The sequence below is a fragment of the Coturnix japonica genome, chromosome Z (assembly GCF_001577835.2).
Source record: "Coturnix japonica isolate 7356 chromosome Z, Coturnix japonica 2.1, whole genome shotgun sequence".
NCBI classification, from domain to species: Eukaryota; Metazoa; Chordata; class Aves; order Galliformes; family Phasianidae; genus Coturnix; species Coturnix japonica.
The window spans coordinates 37,908,058-37,923,199 of NC_029547.1; the positions used below are offsets into that span (position 1 = coordinate 37,908,058).

The 15,142-nt window shown below is 38.9% G+C and overlaps 1 protein-coding gene across 7 annotated transcripts in view; it reads right to left on the minus strand.

The window, feature by feature from the left end:
* The window catches only part of FANCC (FA complementation group C), an 86,262-nt gene extending 72,406 nt beyond the window's left edge, over positions 1-13,856 (minus strand). For 4 of the 7 annotated variants that reach the window (XR_004305707.1, XM_015849279.2, XM_015849280.2 and 1 more), the window contains exon 1: positions 13,594-13,739. Coding sequence is in view for 3 of the 7 variants with exons in the window: in XM_015849279.2 (XP_015704765.1) it covers positions 13,594-13,635 (42 nt within the window). In the remaining 4 variants the exon portion in view is untranslated. Of the gene's footprint in view, positions 1-645; positions 742-12,425; positions 12,709-13,593; positions 13,740-13,783 lie in introns of those variants that run through there. The other 3 variants (XM_015849278.2, XM_032441532.1, XM_015849277.2) reach the window with 3 other exon arrangements.
* Between the last annotated feature and the right edge of the window lie 1,286 nt (positions 13,857-15,142).

Consider the following 15,142-nt stretch of genomic DNA (forward strand, 5'->3'; position numbering starts at 1 on the left):
TAAAACCGTAACAACACTTCAATGTACGTTTGACCTAAGTATATTCAAGGCAATATAAGCAAAGCTCATGCTATTTCATTATTACATTCCCAGTCTACACAGGGCCAAAACATCTCTGATCTTCAAAACACTCCAAGACCTTACTAGTTAGAAAGCATTAAAAACAGCCTACATTTTCACAATAGCTCTCCAAAATCACAAGTCAAACATCCAGCTGCAACTAGCAAACTTCCTATCATCAAAAGAGTATAATGAAAACTTTAAGAACTAATACAGCCAGAAGCTGGACTTACAGGTTTGAGTAAACTAGTGAACCTGTTTGGTGATCCCATATTAGACAAATCCTAACAGAGGACCAAGTTAAGAAAATCAAACAAGCCTATCTCCTGTACCAGACACATACAGGTACTGTTCCACGATGTGCAGTGGGGTAGCAGTGACTGTGTAAGAACAGCCTCTTCTCAGAAGTCTGAAATCTCAGCCGATTTTGCAGCAATCACAACTTTTTTTTTTCACAAATTTCTTTTTGTCTGGCATAAGCAATTTATCACAAGTGCTCATTCTAGTTTGTAAGGGTGGCTAATATAAAGATGTTAACAAAGATGATAGTAAATATTCAAAGGTTATTAGCAAAGAAAAACTCACCAATGTTGATGTCTTGAACGGATAGCTGAGGTAGTCTCCACTGGGGAGCAATCTCCAAGAGATGCTGCCTTGGTGGTGGTCAGCCCTTAAATGAGGTCTCAGAGGAGGTGCAGTCGAGCTCTACCCCTTCTGGGAGCATAGCTAAATTACTCTCACCTGTGCTCCCACAGCTGACCCAACACTCACCTCTGCTGATTAATCAGAGGTTCAAGCTGTGGTTTCCCATACACTAGTTATAATAGCATGATTTTTATTTAATGATTTTCTCAGTTGTTTATGGTGTCTGGTCCCAAGATCAATTTTGTTAACAATATGTACAACTGTCTTCACCTCAACATTGTGGGAAAGTATTCACTAAATAATTACTAAATATATAAATAACACAATTAAATAGGAAACATGACAATTAAATAGACCAAATACACAGGTTTCAGATCATAAACTGTCATGACATGTACCGCTAATTAACAGCAGAAATATAAAATTACTAGTTAATTACATGTAATTAAACATATATGCCTAAGTACACAATAAACTAAAAGGGCTACAGAAATTATAGACAACACATACCCAGTTTGACCAGTCATACTGTCAGATGTATTCCCAAGGTCACTTTCAGTTAGCTGGGATTCCTATATCAGCTGCCAAAAATCTAGATCTGCCTTGAGAGGTGCTGGCAACACTGCAGCACATATGAAATCCTATGATGATGAGGCAGTGACTGCTGGGGCAATAGGAGAAGGCAATGGGGAAAATCAAGGGAAATACTTAAAAGGAATTAAGGAGTTATCCTTTAAGGAAGTGAGAAGACCAGCTACCCAGCTGAAGTGCTTCTACAGCAGTGCACACAGCTTGGGAAACAAACTGGAGGAGCTGGAAGCTACTGTGCTCCTGTAAAACCACAATATAGTTGCCACCATCGGAACCCACTGGGATGATTCCCACAACTGGAAAGTGGCTATCAATGGCTACAAGCTGTTCAGAAGGGACAGGCAAGGAAGGAGGGATGGGTGTGTTGCTACCTACATCATGGAAGGCATAGAATGTGAAGAGTTGTCCCTAAACAATAACCATGAGCAAGTCAAATGCCTGTGGGTGACAGTTAGAGACCAAGGCAGGAAAGGGAGCCTTGTGAGCGGTGTCTACTATAGGCCACCTGATCAGTCAGAGCCTGTTGATGAGGCTTTCTACCTCCAGCTACCTCCAGGAAGTGTCACAATTGGAAGTGCTCATCCTGCTGAGGGACTTAAACCACCCAGATATTTGCTGGAAAAGTAGCACTGCAAGCTGTAGGCAACCCAAGAGGCTCCTGGAATGCATTCAGGATAACCTCCTGAGTCAAGTAATAGAAGGCCCTGCCAGGGTGAACGCAGTACTGGACCAGTTGCTTATGAATGCAAATAAACCAATTGGAGACATCAGGACTGGGGCTACCTGTGCTGCAGTGGCTATGCTGTGATTGAGTTCATGCTCCAGAGGGATATGAGGTAGGTAAAGAGTAAAACTGGGATGCTGATTTTCAGGAAAGCTCTTCATGGAGTTAGTCAACAAAACACCTTGGGAAACTGTCCTCGTGGGCAAGAGATCAGAGCAGAGCTGGCAGATCTTTAAGGAAACTTTACACAGGATGCAAGTACTCACCATCTCCAGGTGTAGCAGATCAGGAAAAGAAGGTAGAGACTGGCATAGATGAGCCAGGACCTGCCAGTCAAACTGAAGAACAAGAAGAAAATGCACATGCAGTGGAAAAAGGGACAGGGTACCACATGAGGACTATAAGGAAGCTGCTAGGCTGTGTAGGGATGGGGTCCGGAAAAACCAAGGCCCAGACTGAATTAACACTTGACAACAAATGCCAAGAAGGAGGAGAAAGGATTCTACAGGTACCCTGACCAGAAAGGGCAAGACAGCAGACAAGCAGGAGGCTGAATTATTTAACAACATTTTTTGCCTCAGTCTTCTCTGACAGCTACTTGCCACATAGACTTAAAACCCTTGTTTGATAGGAGGTGATCAAGGAAGCAGCGATCCTCTCACTGTAAGTGATGGTCAGGTTTGTGACCACCAGAGGAACCTGAACATCCACAAGTCTATGGGTCCTGATGAGATGCATCCCAGAGTCCTGAGGGAATCAGCTGATGTAGTCACCAAGTATGATATTTGAAAAGTCATGGCAATCAAGTGAAGGCCCTGGTGACTGGAAAAAAGACAACACCACACCACTTTTTAAGAAGCGTACAAAAGATGACCCCAGGAGCTACCATCCTATCAGTCTCACTTCTGTGCCAGGAAAGGTCACGGAGCAGATCCTCCAGGAAGCTACAATAAGGCATACAGAAGATGGGAGAGGTGATACAGGAGAATGAGCATGGCTTCACCAATGTCAAATCCTATTTGACCAACCCAATGGCCTTTTTTGATGATGTTACTCCATCAGTGAACAAGGGAAGAGCCACTGATGTAATTTATCTGGACTTCAGTAAGGCCTCTGACACAGCATCCCATAACATTATTCTTTCCAAACTGGTAAGATATGGATTTCATGGTTAGACTGTTCTATGGACGAAGAACTGGCTGCAGGATTGAGTCCAGAGAGTGGTGGTCAATGGTTCAACATCTGGACAGAGATCAGTGATGAGTGGTGTCCCACAGGGGTCAATGCTGGGATATCTTCAATATCTTCATCCACAACATTGACAGTGGGGTTGAGCAAACCATTAGCAAATTTGTTGATGACTACAAGCTGCGGGGTGCAGCCAACATATGGATGCCATCCAAATGGACATAGACAGGTTTGAGCAGGGGGCCCAGGTGTACCATACCTCACAAGGTTCAACAAAGATCTTGCACCTGGGTCTAGGCAACTCTAACTATCAATACAGGCTGGGGGATGAAAGGATTGCGTGCAGCCTGCTGAAAAAGAATTGGGGGGTACTGGTAGATTATAAACTGGACATGAGGCGGCAATGTGCCCTCACAGCCCAGAAAGCTAACAATATGCTAGGCTGCACCTGAGGAAGTGTCAGCAGGTCAAGGGGGCTGATTCTGCTCTGGTGAGGGCATACCTGGCGTACTGTATCAAATGAGGAGTCCTCAGTACACAAGAGACATACACCTAATCATTCACATTCAGACAGACTTCCATGTAATACATAATTCAATTCCATTCATCAAAGCTGAGCATAGAGCTATTTGCAAAAGCCAATGAGACACCAACAAAGCTTGACAGAAAACTTCTCTGCAATCATCTCCATATGTAAAGTCTGAAAATGAAAACTGTATATCCAGTATGTAAAGTAGCAAGAGTGAAGACTACTTCTCTGCAACTCTCTACAAACTCTCTACAAACAGAATATTTCTAAATGAAACCAAACAAGATAAAAATCACACAACAGCAAGGCAACTTCACAAGTCCAAATCTTGAAACTCAGGAATAAGTTATAATAAACATCAAGAGAAACAGCAGTTGCTGAATCATTACAGTTCCTCTGAAAGATTTTGTCTGCCATAGAAAATTCTATGAAAAAACCCTCCATAGCTTTCAGTGCCCCCTTTTGTCTTTAATAGAGTACCAAAAGTTACTGCTGAACTTTTATTACTTAGGTGGTCTTCAATCTTGTAAATTCAGTTATTATTTTTAAATAAGTAAAAGCATTTCAAGCTCCTTGAGATACCATTAATGTACAACGTTGCTTTAATATCAGGGTTTCTTAATAGCAGTGATGAAAAGTTACATTCATGGTACAAAGCTCTCATTTGTGTACTTTGTTATGAATTGGCGGTAAGTAGCTCCACACTCAAAAGACCACTTGATTTAATGTTATTTCATCTCCTCTCTCAAATCATAAACGTCAACAACTGCAGTTTGTAAAGGAAAAAAAAACTAACAAAACAAAACAAAAAACAGAAAAACAGTTAAACTATTTATACCACACCAGGGCTGAAAGTCTCAAGGCAGAACTGTTCACCACAGAGCTAACAGAATTTATACAGTCCACATTCCAAATGTTTTTTTAGGGTTGTTAACACTTTAAAAAGCACAGCAGTCTTCTTATTCATTCTTATTTCCTCTAACAGATATCAGGAGATTGATAAACACCTGGATATATTTTATAATCAAAAGATAGCATGACTTTGATTCATTACTTAATCTCTCTTACTTGTGTTATGATATAGCATGGCTGATCTATTAATGTAGAGAAGTCTATTAACTCGTTTTTAAGTTTTAACAGCAGCGGCAAACAAATCACAAATTTAATTCCTACTAGATGTTATTTTGGGGTTGTATAAAAAGAAAAGAAAGTTGTAGTAGTTGATAAAAAATAATATTTTTTAGAAACTTCAGAAAGACTCAAATTGAATAAAAACTACATGCAGATTAAATATACATACTACTACTTCTGTCATCTTATTTTTTAGTGTTCTTCATTGAGAAAACAGATTTATTGGCTGGTTTATATGTTGGTGTTAAGACTAACATACACTCACTGGCAGTCAGTGTCAATCAAGAATAATCTATTGAACAATTTCTATTTTGATTAAGGATGGTGTGCTTACATCCAGTACTGACTAGTGTTGATTTTTTAATTTAAAAACTTCAGAAAAAAAGCAAGCTTGCCTGTTCCCCTTTGTGGTTGCAACCACATATACTTTACAGAAAGAAAAAATAGTCATTACAGAAAACAGTGTGCTTTTATGCAGACTTTCTTAATTAAAACAATCTGCATGCAAATATATCTTCCTCCAGAAACAAAACCAACAGAGATTTGTCAAATTAAAGAAACGAAACCCAGCTAAGCAAGATGAAAAATCCATTAAATTAAATAGTTATCAAGCTGATGTAAACAGTGACAACATCACTCATCTCTTAGAGAAGGTAATTAGTAATTTACATCTCTGTATTTGTTTCCTCTGATAAATAGTACTTGTATTTTAACAGCTGTTACACCTGCTTTCTAAACTACATTGTCACATCTCACTGGGAAAAGAGCTCAGTTCTCATACTGAACAGAATATGACCACTGATAAGATTACTTTTATGAACAATCTGTGTATATACATACACCTCCGACACAAGTTTACTCCTATTAATATTAAAAACTGCGAAGTTGCATTTACAGTTGTGTTAACGTTACTCCGCAAGACTGGAAAAGACCTGACATCCTGGGGAAGCATGCACTGCATTGCTGGGATTCACACAAAATTTCAATTTTTACAAGGCTTGGAAAATACAACACTTCCCACTCTTCTGCCCTGCTAATGGGCTACAAAATCATAGGCTTCTCCTTGTTCACCAGGCTATGACATTCAGAACAAAAAATACTATTTATAAACCTTCCTTGTTAACAGTAATAACTTAACATAAAAGGTAATTTTAAAACTTTCTGATTCTAAAGGAAGGCTTCTCTTGGAACAGTAGATCTTCTGTCTGATCTTCTCCATCTGAGCTACCTAAGAATAAAACTTTCTCTCATGTGAAAGGCAGAAATAATATCCTAGAATATCCATCCAACTCTTATCTTTAACCCTAGAGAAGAGTAAAAGATGTGAAAGACATTTTGGAGTGATATTGCCTAATTTTCAGATAATCAATCTTTTTTCCATAATGAATCTTAACAGGACAACAAAGCCATTAATTACTATTCCTATACTCAAAAGATGCAGCCACTAGCCCACAAAGCAGATTACTATGTCTTTAGACAACAAATCAATACAAAGTCTGTTAACAAGCCAATGGAAGACTCCGCTGGAAAAAAGAAAGAAAAAAAGAAAAAAAGAAAAAAAAAGAAAAAAAAGGATAAGAATGGCAACAGAGTTATTAAGAGTCCAACACTGCTAGTATCTGAAAGAAAAAGTCACATGCAACAGAATAAATCATATCACTATAAAGCTCTTCTGCGATCAAGTAAAGTATGGACCAATACGAGGCACTAATATAAAAGAATTCCAGCATCAGAGCAAAATCCAGTAAGGCCCACATAAAACCATCCATGTAATGAAGCAGGGCATTAGATTCATGTAGAAGCTGAACATTTGTTTCCAGACCATAAAGGAAATCCCAGATTTGAGCGGTGCATGCTGATATTATGTAGAGCAATATATCCTCCAGACTAGAAAGAAACAGGTCTGCTAGCTCACTATTCAACTACTTTTTCTTTCACATCAGATTGATCAGTCTTTCACCGTGATGCACCACAGAATGGTAAAAATACATAACAAAACACAGCAGAAGCTAGAAATGACTCACTGAGCACAGCTAACAAAAGCACAGACAAGAACACATCTTACTGACCTCCTAGAAATGATGGTGGAGTGCAGCATCTTCTTTCAATGTATTTCCCCAACAAAGCTTAAACATATTGCACAATCTAAGCAGAAAACCTGAGATATTTTACTAACACTCAAGTCACTGCAATGAGATAACACTCATTGTAGCACTTGAGGGATAAACATAGTGAGGAGGAGGGTGGGGATAATGAAGCTGAATGTTAAAGTATCCTCAGATTTACTTTGCTGGACAGATTCTTTTCAATCATACCAATTCCTTATCAGCCAACCTATTTGGCAATAGCCAAGAAAAAAATGCAAAGAATAAACTCCAGACATGCAGAATATCTGGTTCAGTCCACAAATTGCAGGAGGTAGAACTGATTCTGAAGAATATCTGTGAGCACAGAAGTAATCTGTTTTACCCCTTTCCATAAATGGTCTAATCATTGTATATGCCAGTTTACCTTCACTATAGCTAATAATATCACAAATAAACTGCATGAGCCTATGATATCAATATTCTTAACACTATATAATGTTACACCTTTTTTTAAGCAGGTTACATGGTAAGGAAATAAATTCTCATTCTTTTTACATCAGCAGCCAATTTTATTTTTTTACCCAGTATTAATGTAGCCTAAATTGATAGCACTGATATTACACACCTAATAAAGGTTCACCAAGTTGGCAATATCAACTAAATTTGCAATAACAACAAATCCCTGTAAGATGAAATTTACCATTTGCATCATTTCTCCTAAACCCTATTTGCCAGCTAATGCATCTCTCTGTATCTCATGGATTATGTGATAGTAACTTTGGCTTAAGTTTCCATTATCTTCTTCTGACAAACAGTATACTCTAACAAAGCTTTACGTAAGCCAATGCACAAATGTGAATGAACTGTAATGACACACGCAGAGTCATTTTTGTGCCAAATACAAATTGTACTTTCTCAGCTAAACATTTACATGTCGTTATCACCATCTCCTCCTGCTTAAATTCTCAGTTATGCAATTTCACTGTAAATTCAGAAGTATAAAAGACTTTCACTATCCTTTTCTCTACATCCTCAGAAAGAAATCCTCTCCAATTAACATTTAATTTTATATTGCTTAAGTGGAATACAGAAAAAAACTATTTCCTTGGAAAGTAATTCCTCAGCAAAAACCAACCAAACAAAAAACAAAAAACCCTTAGCTAGAGATCATTTCATTTTCATCATGGAATATACATCATTTTTCTATTCCAGAGTTTGAATACTCTACTACCAGCACAGAGGGGGAATAAAAATGCAGTAATCTCCATTCCAAGCTAAGTAGAAAACATTGAAGAGTAAATTGAACACAGCAAATCAGAATATTGGTCTGTAATGGAACAGACAACAACATACTACTTCACTCTAGGATAGCAAGGAACAAAGTTCATTTCTACCTGTACCCATTACAATTACTAGGGAAATAAAGCCTAAAAAAGCTCCTGACATAAAGTCATCTTCCTGCAACTGGACTATGCAGGAGATTCCGCAAATTGGTAGCGCATTTCAAAAATATCTTGTTTCACCATTAGTAAAACAAAACAAAAAAGAATGGTAGAGCAGTCAGTCTATCTAGACATAGAAAAGAATGACTAGTCTATTAAATTGCAACAATTATGTTTCTTTAATAGCTGGGCAACTTTGTTAAATCCATGTTTTACCCCTGACTTACACAAAAATATGAGGAGACACATGGTCCAAACTCTCAAGCACAAGCATTTGAACATTACTGAAAACACAGCTTATGGTAATGTCACACAGTGCTAACTGTGCAATGTATATAATTGACTTGCTTTTACAAAGTGAATTATTTTTCCAAAAAGTTTATTGAAAAAAGAATCTCTATTAATTACAGTAGTAAGTAGTAATGAAGAAGGTCCCTTTAATTGAAACTTCAGCTCTACATCATTAAAGTACTTTTAGATAACTATGCTAATTGCAAGGAAACAGAGGCACAAACAGCAAACAACTTGTTCAGAGTCACTAAGGAAACAAATGTCAGGAAGTAATAGACAGAGGCCTCATACTTTCTCATCCATTAACCACAACTATTCGTCAAGGGTTTCCTCAAGTATAGGCTACTATTCAACTTAAGCTTCTCAAACATAGAATATTTACATGGCACAGCAGTTGCACTGGTGAAGGGCAATGATACACCCAAAAGAAAACACACAACGAACATGGAAAGTATTTTCAGACTTTATCACATTTTGTATGGACTCAGCGTGGTAAGTTAAGAAAAAATGACACATTTAACGTCAGTTGAGCCCACTAATTCCGAGTTCACAGTCCATACACAGTATCAGTGTGTCTGCAAATGAAAGAACAATTCTTTTAGGCCTAAGAAAAACTTGCCAGACGCTCCTGCCTTGTCTCTTCAATTACCCACAATCAGAAATTGCTTCAAAGTAAAAAAGAAAAAAAGAGGAAAAAAAAAAAAAAAAAAAAACCAGAAAAAAAACCCGAAAAAAACCCGCAAAACAAAAACCAACAAAAAACCCACTTCTGAATAAAGATGTATTTATAGCCCTAAGTACACCCGACAGAAAGAGAAAAATGTATTCTTCAGAAGAATAAAAAAATAACTTCATGACACCCAAATCAACATTTACACCTTTTTGTTGTACATTATTTTAACACACTCCCACAGACATTTGTCCCTTGAGTCCATTGACAAGTTTTCATGCTATTCACAGGCATTAAATCAGCCTATTCATTCTTTGCAAATAAGAAGAGATAAGTTCCTCAGAAACATAGAGAGCAAAGGCTTTCAGTGAATCAAACTTGAACTGCAGGAACAATTGACTGTGCAGGCAGCTAGACTGGAGACACAGCACTAACATCAAAACCCTCGAGGCACTCATCGGGGGAATTAAGTCAATTATTCCTGCATATTCTGTGCCTGTGTGCTTTTCACTGTGCTAATAGTAGATCCCGTGATTTACCAGTAAGACTTTTTGTCCCATCTGATCATTTAAAAAAAAAAAAAAAGGTACAATCTAACAATGCCATACGTGGTAAGAAATTAAAGCTGTATAGTTTTGGTGCTTCATAGGAGGAGAGTTACTTACCAGTTTGGGTCACCTGACAGAAGATGACCAATTTTAAGGCATAAGGTGAGAACAATATTACACAGCAATACACCTCCTGGCCAGTTCTCCTTGGACACCCACGCAGAATCATGGGATCACTCAGGTTGGAAAAGACCTTAAAGACCATCCAATCTAATCATGACCTAACAATATATACTGATTTAGTTGTATATCAGGATACTCTCATCACAGCAATTACATGGAATATTTCAATACTATCACAGAGTTAATGTAGTTTTATAAATTTAATATATTTAGGAAAACTACCAGTAGGGAGGATCCAAACTGCAACCCTGCAGTTTGGTTCCAGGATTCAGATGCCTGGAGTGCTATTTCCATTTCTAACACAACATACAACACTGAAGGAGCTGATCAGTTTTCCAGGGCTTTTTCTACTCTGCCTCTGCAGAAGCCTGTTAGTACTGCCCTAATTTCCAGCATTCAAACTGCAGACTACTTTTCTTGTTTTCTTTGCTGTTGTTGTTGTATTGTTTTAAACAAACTGAAGCAGGACATTTAAAAACATCCAATTTGCACACTTTCCAAGAACAAGAAATGTACTCCTCTGAAAGAACCACAAAATCCTCAGTGGACTTTCAGATCCTCAGATTACCATAACTGACGCAGTGCACATTGTATCTGGGCAAGTCTTTAAATTGTGACCAACAGCATCTATTCAATTCGTAACTGATAAGTTTATGCATCTATAACTCAGATAACTAGTTATCTGCAGAATTTCTATTAGAAGTTAAAATACCTAAAACAACAACAAAATACATAGAGAAGTCAAATGTCACAAATCTGTCTGATAAGGCTGACAGTTTAAAAAAAATTAACAGAAACAACTCTTGGTTAAAAGTCCATTTCTTACCATTACAGATCAAAGACCCCTTAAAAGAAGTTAAACAGACACTAACTCAAAAATTCTGGTGTTTAGAAGATTTAAATTAATAGTATTACATTAATATAAGTTTTTCTATTTATGATTATAATACTCATTATTATTTTTGTATCAGAGATACAAATAATGATTATTGTATACCATTTGTCATAGCCACCTGAAAATCACTTTCTATATATTACAAATAAGTAAAAGTCCAGGCTATGCATAGCCTTGATCAATTACCTTATTAACAACATCTATGATTATTAGTCTTACTAAGTTTTAAACACTTTCAAAATAGCCAGAAAGTTACTGGGACAGAACAATATACTGTTACAGAAAACATTTAGTATATTCCACATTCCTGTAATTTTGAAAATTATTTCACTATTTGGTCCTAAAACAATTGGTGGAATTTGCCACTAAGTGTCAAGACAGAAAGTTTTTTTTGCTTTTTTTTTTTTTTTTTTAAATTCCAAAGCTACATAAAAGAAAATACAGACTTCTTAATGAACGTTACCATTTTAGCAACATCAACAATAATAGTAGTTATTTACGTTAACCAGAAAAATAGATATGAGAATACCAACTTTGGCAAAAGTTGTTTAATTTAAGATTTTACATGAGTAACAGCAGCTGCTCTCCTGCAAGCTCTTCTAACCATGCCATATTTTTACCTATTTTTTTCTGAGCAGTTTGTTATAAAGCATCTTATACACCTTAAAAAGACCAAAACAAAACAAAAAAACACCCTACATACTGAAGGTTTTTTATTTTGTACAATATTTGAGTTTTCTGGTAAATACCCAAAACATCTCCACATAAAAGAACTGTAACATTTTCTGACTAATTTCAGGAAACAGTTGTTTCATCCATTACAAAGCTTGTCACTCATGTTTTGGAATAATTCTTGGTCAAAAGCAGCACCTTCACAACTGTAGGTCAACATACTGTAACATACATTTTAGGGAAAAAGAAAGAAAACCGGTTTAATGGACAGCTTAGGGGATGGTAGCTCGAGAGTACTGAGCGTAAAAGGTCACTTCCTTTTGAGGAAAACAACTGTCCACTTTCAAATGGGTAACTTCATTTTACTTCACAATCTATAACTTCAGTTACAGATAAAAAACAAACTCATACTGGTGTCTCTTCTGACACTTCCAGCCTGAAAGGACAGCATCCTATAGTTAACATATAGAGAAGCCAGCTGGCCCATATGTATGGGATCACTAGGTCGGAGGACTATTGCCAAATAAAATATGGAATAAAAGAGTTCCACTTATCACAGTCTGTTTCACTCTGTACGCAATTTCTAGAAAATACATAGGAAAATAATTGCTTTTAAGGCTTCTGTCCCATACCTAAAACTGGCTCATACATTCAATTTTCAGTAGGTAAGAAGATGTCAAACCACAGAGGACCTATTTTCATAGGAAACTAAAAAAAGCACAGAAAAGATCATTACATCTTGACTGAACCTGTAAGAAAAAATACATACTTCAGTGTCTGTTTCAGACTCCCAGTGACTGTATTTTCAAAGACAAGCCTCCTCTGAGCCACTAGAGGAAACACACTGTGATGAACGATCGGCATGCCTGCTTCTATCCAAGAGATGGCAGTGGTTAACAAACAAACGGAGGAAAAATGCACCGCATGGCTGCAAAAAACAGAGTCAACAAAGTGGGCTTTCCAGCAGTGTCAGAATTTAATAGGAAGGAGATTTTCGTTGACATCAGCTTACAACATAACTTCATAATATCTCAAACTCTGCTGGAAATACCATACGAGTTACGCTGTAACACAATTTTTTAACCTCAGGCAGAGAATATGAACATAAATGCAATAAATAAGTAAATAAATAAATAAATGAAAAAGCAAGGCAATGAAGAAAGCAGATGGTTTGGTTTGATGGTAACAGACAGGAAAGCTCCTTTTCTTACAAATAAATAAATAAATAAAAACAAGGATTTTGAAATGAGGGGAAAAGAAGAAAAGAAAAAAAAAGCTTCAAAATATTAATTATTAATATGTAGGAAAAGTCACCAAATTCTCCACAGTCCGCATGTATTCAAAGGCCTATGGCTAGAGCATGATACCCCCCAGAGTTAACCTAAAGTAGGATTCATCACTCAAATATAGCACTAGAGCTGTTATCTCATTTTAACTATACTTCCACACCAAAAATAGTGACCTGGAAAATGCCTGAGTGAAATCTGTGATTTAATTACGCACAACTGTGATCCTAAGCCCAAAATGGCCTATTCCTTCCCTACTCTTTAATGGGGGGTCAAATATGTCATCCACCTACCTCAGGTACAGTGAAAATCGCATACATATGCTGGCACATATATACTATAGACCCCGTTGTACGCCTACAGGTGCACCATAAAAACACACTGCCCTGCAGTTGTTCCACTGGAGCAGATGCCTGCCCGTATCAGACTGCACAGCACAAAAGCTGGACATCTGTTGGATCAGGAACAGAGCCATGAACTCTACACCCCTCTTGCGAGCCCGTTAGGAGCCCAAGTCCCTAAGCACGTGCTGTAGCATTTTACTGCTCCATTTTCACAGCCTCTCTAAGGAAGGGGAAGCGGGAGGACACGGGCAGCAATGGGTAGCACGGACCCAACAGACAGACAGACAGACATCCGTCTGCCACTCACCACTCCCTCAAAACGCATGCGCGGACCCTCCAGCCACGCCATCTCCCCGCAGCGGGGCGCCGCCGACCACCGACGGGGAACCGCCGGGTAAGGGGCGAGAAAAGAGCGTTGTTCCCTTTCTTCCCTTCCCTTCCTTTTCCTTCCTGCCCGCAGCCCCCGCCCCCGGCCCCGCCCCCTCCCCGCCGCTTACCCCGCAGCCCGGCTCGCGCCGCCGCTTTGGAATTTTCGCGCGTTCTGCCGCCGCGCTTACCGGCTGTGAGCGCCGCGCGCGTGCGCAGGGGGCGGAGCCGGCGGGGAAGGGATGTGGTTTGGTGCGGGCTCCGCGGGGCGGCCTGGGGGTCGGCTGGCTGCGTGGGCGCTTATTTCGCTCAGGTTTCCCGTTCCCGTTTGCTTTGCGTGTGTTGAAATGCTGGCTAATCAATCTTGTCACCGAGAGCCCAGAAGTTTTAGTTTTCTATGTCCACAGACGCCACTCCCAGTGCACCAGCACTAAAACTTGTGTGGGACCTGTGTGCATGTCTGAGGGTGAACTGGGCTCCGTGGCTGTTGGGATGGGTGGGTTAGGGATGATGTGGTGGCCTAGGTAGATGGGTAGGCCTGCCCGTGGTTCAGCTTGTGGATTGTCAAGGAATAAAGTCAATTTTGACCTTTCAGGTCAGCCTAAGCTTAAGCGCAAAATTTGCTAAAACCTGTCTGTTTTGTCAACACCAACAGGTCTTGTAGCCTGTGTTGAAATGTGTGAATAGCATGAGCACTGAAATACTGTAGGTAAGAATTTTGGGGTTAAATAAAGATCAGGTTTTGAAAGAAATACACAGAGCAGCATGTCCTCAAGTTGTTAAAAAGTGACTGATTAGTAACTTAAAAGAGCTGCAATATATGATGAAACATTCATATTCAGTACGAAGATGAGCACTAAACAAGTCCAGAGGAGGGCCACTAAGATGATCAGAGGGCTGGAGCATCTCTCCTGTGAAGAAAGGTTGAGGGAACTATTGTTTAGCTTGGAGAAGGTTGCAGGGAGACCTCATTGCGGCCTTCCAGTCCTTAAAGAGAGCATATGAACAGGAAGGGGAATGGCTGTTTACAAGGGTTGACAGTGATAGAACAAGGGGGAATGTTTTTAAACTGAGACATGGGAAATTTAGGTTAGATATTAGGAGGAAGGTTTTCACGCAGAGGTGGTGATGCACTGGAACAGGTTGCCCAAGGAGGTTGTGGATGACCCATCCCTGGAGACATTCAAGGCCAGGCTGGATGTGGCTCTGGGGAGCCTGGTCTGGTGGCTGATGACGCTGCACATAGTAGGGGTATTGAAACTAGATGATCTTTGAGGTCCTTTTCAACCCAGGCCATTCTATGATTCTGTGATTCTATAAGAAACTTGTGGGAAATAGCTGCAACATTTTTGCCAAACTTTTTGTTCTACCAACAATTAGTCGGAATTAGCAGGCTTATAAATACTAATATTTATTAATATTCACGAAGATTTAACCTCTGCATAAACATTGGTCCAGCACTGCCAAAGTTGTTTTCCTCTTTGAACATA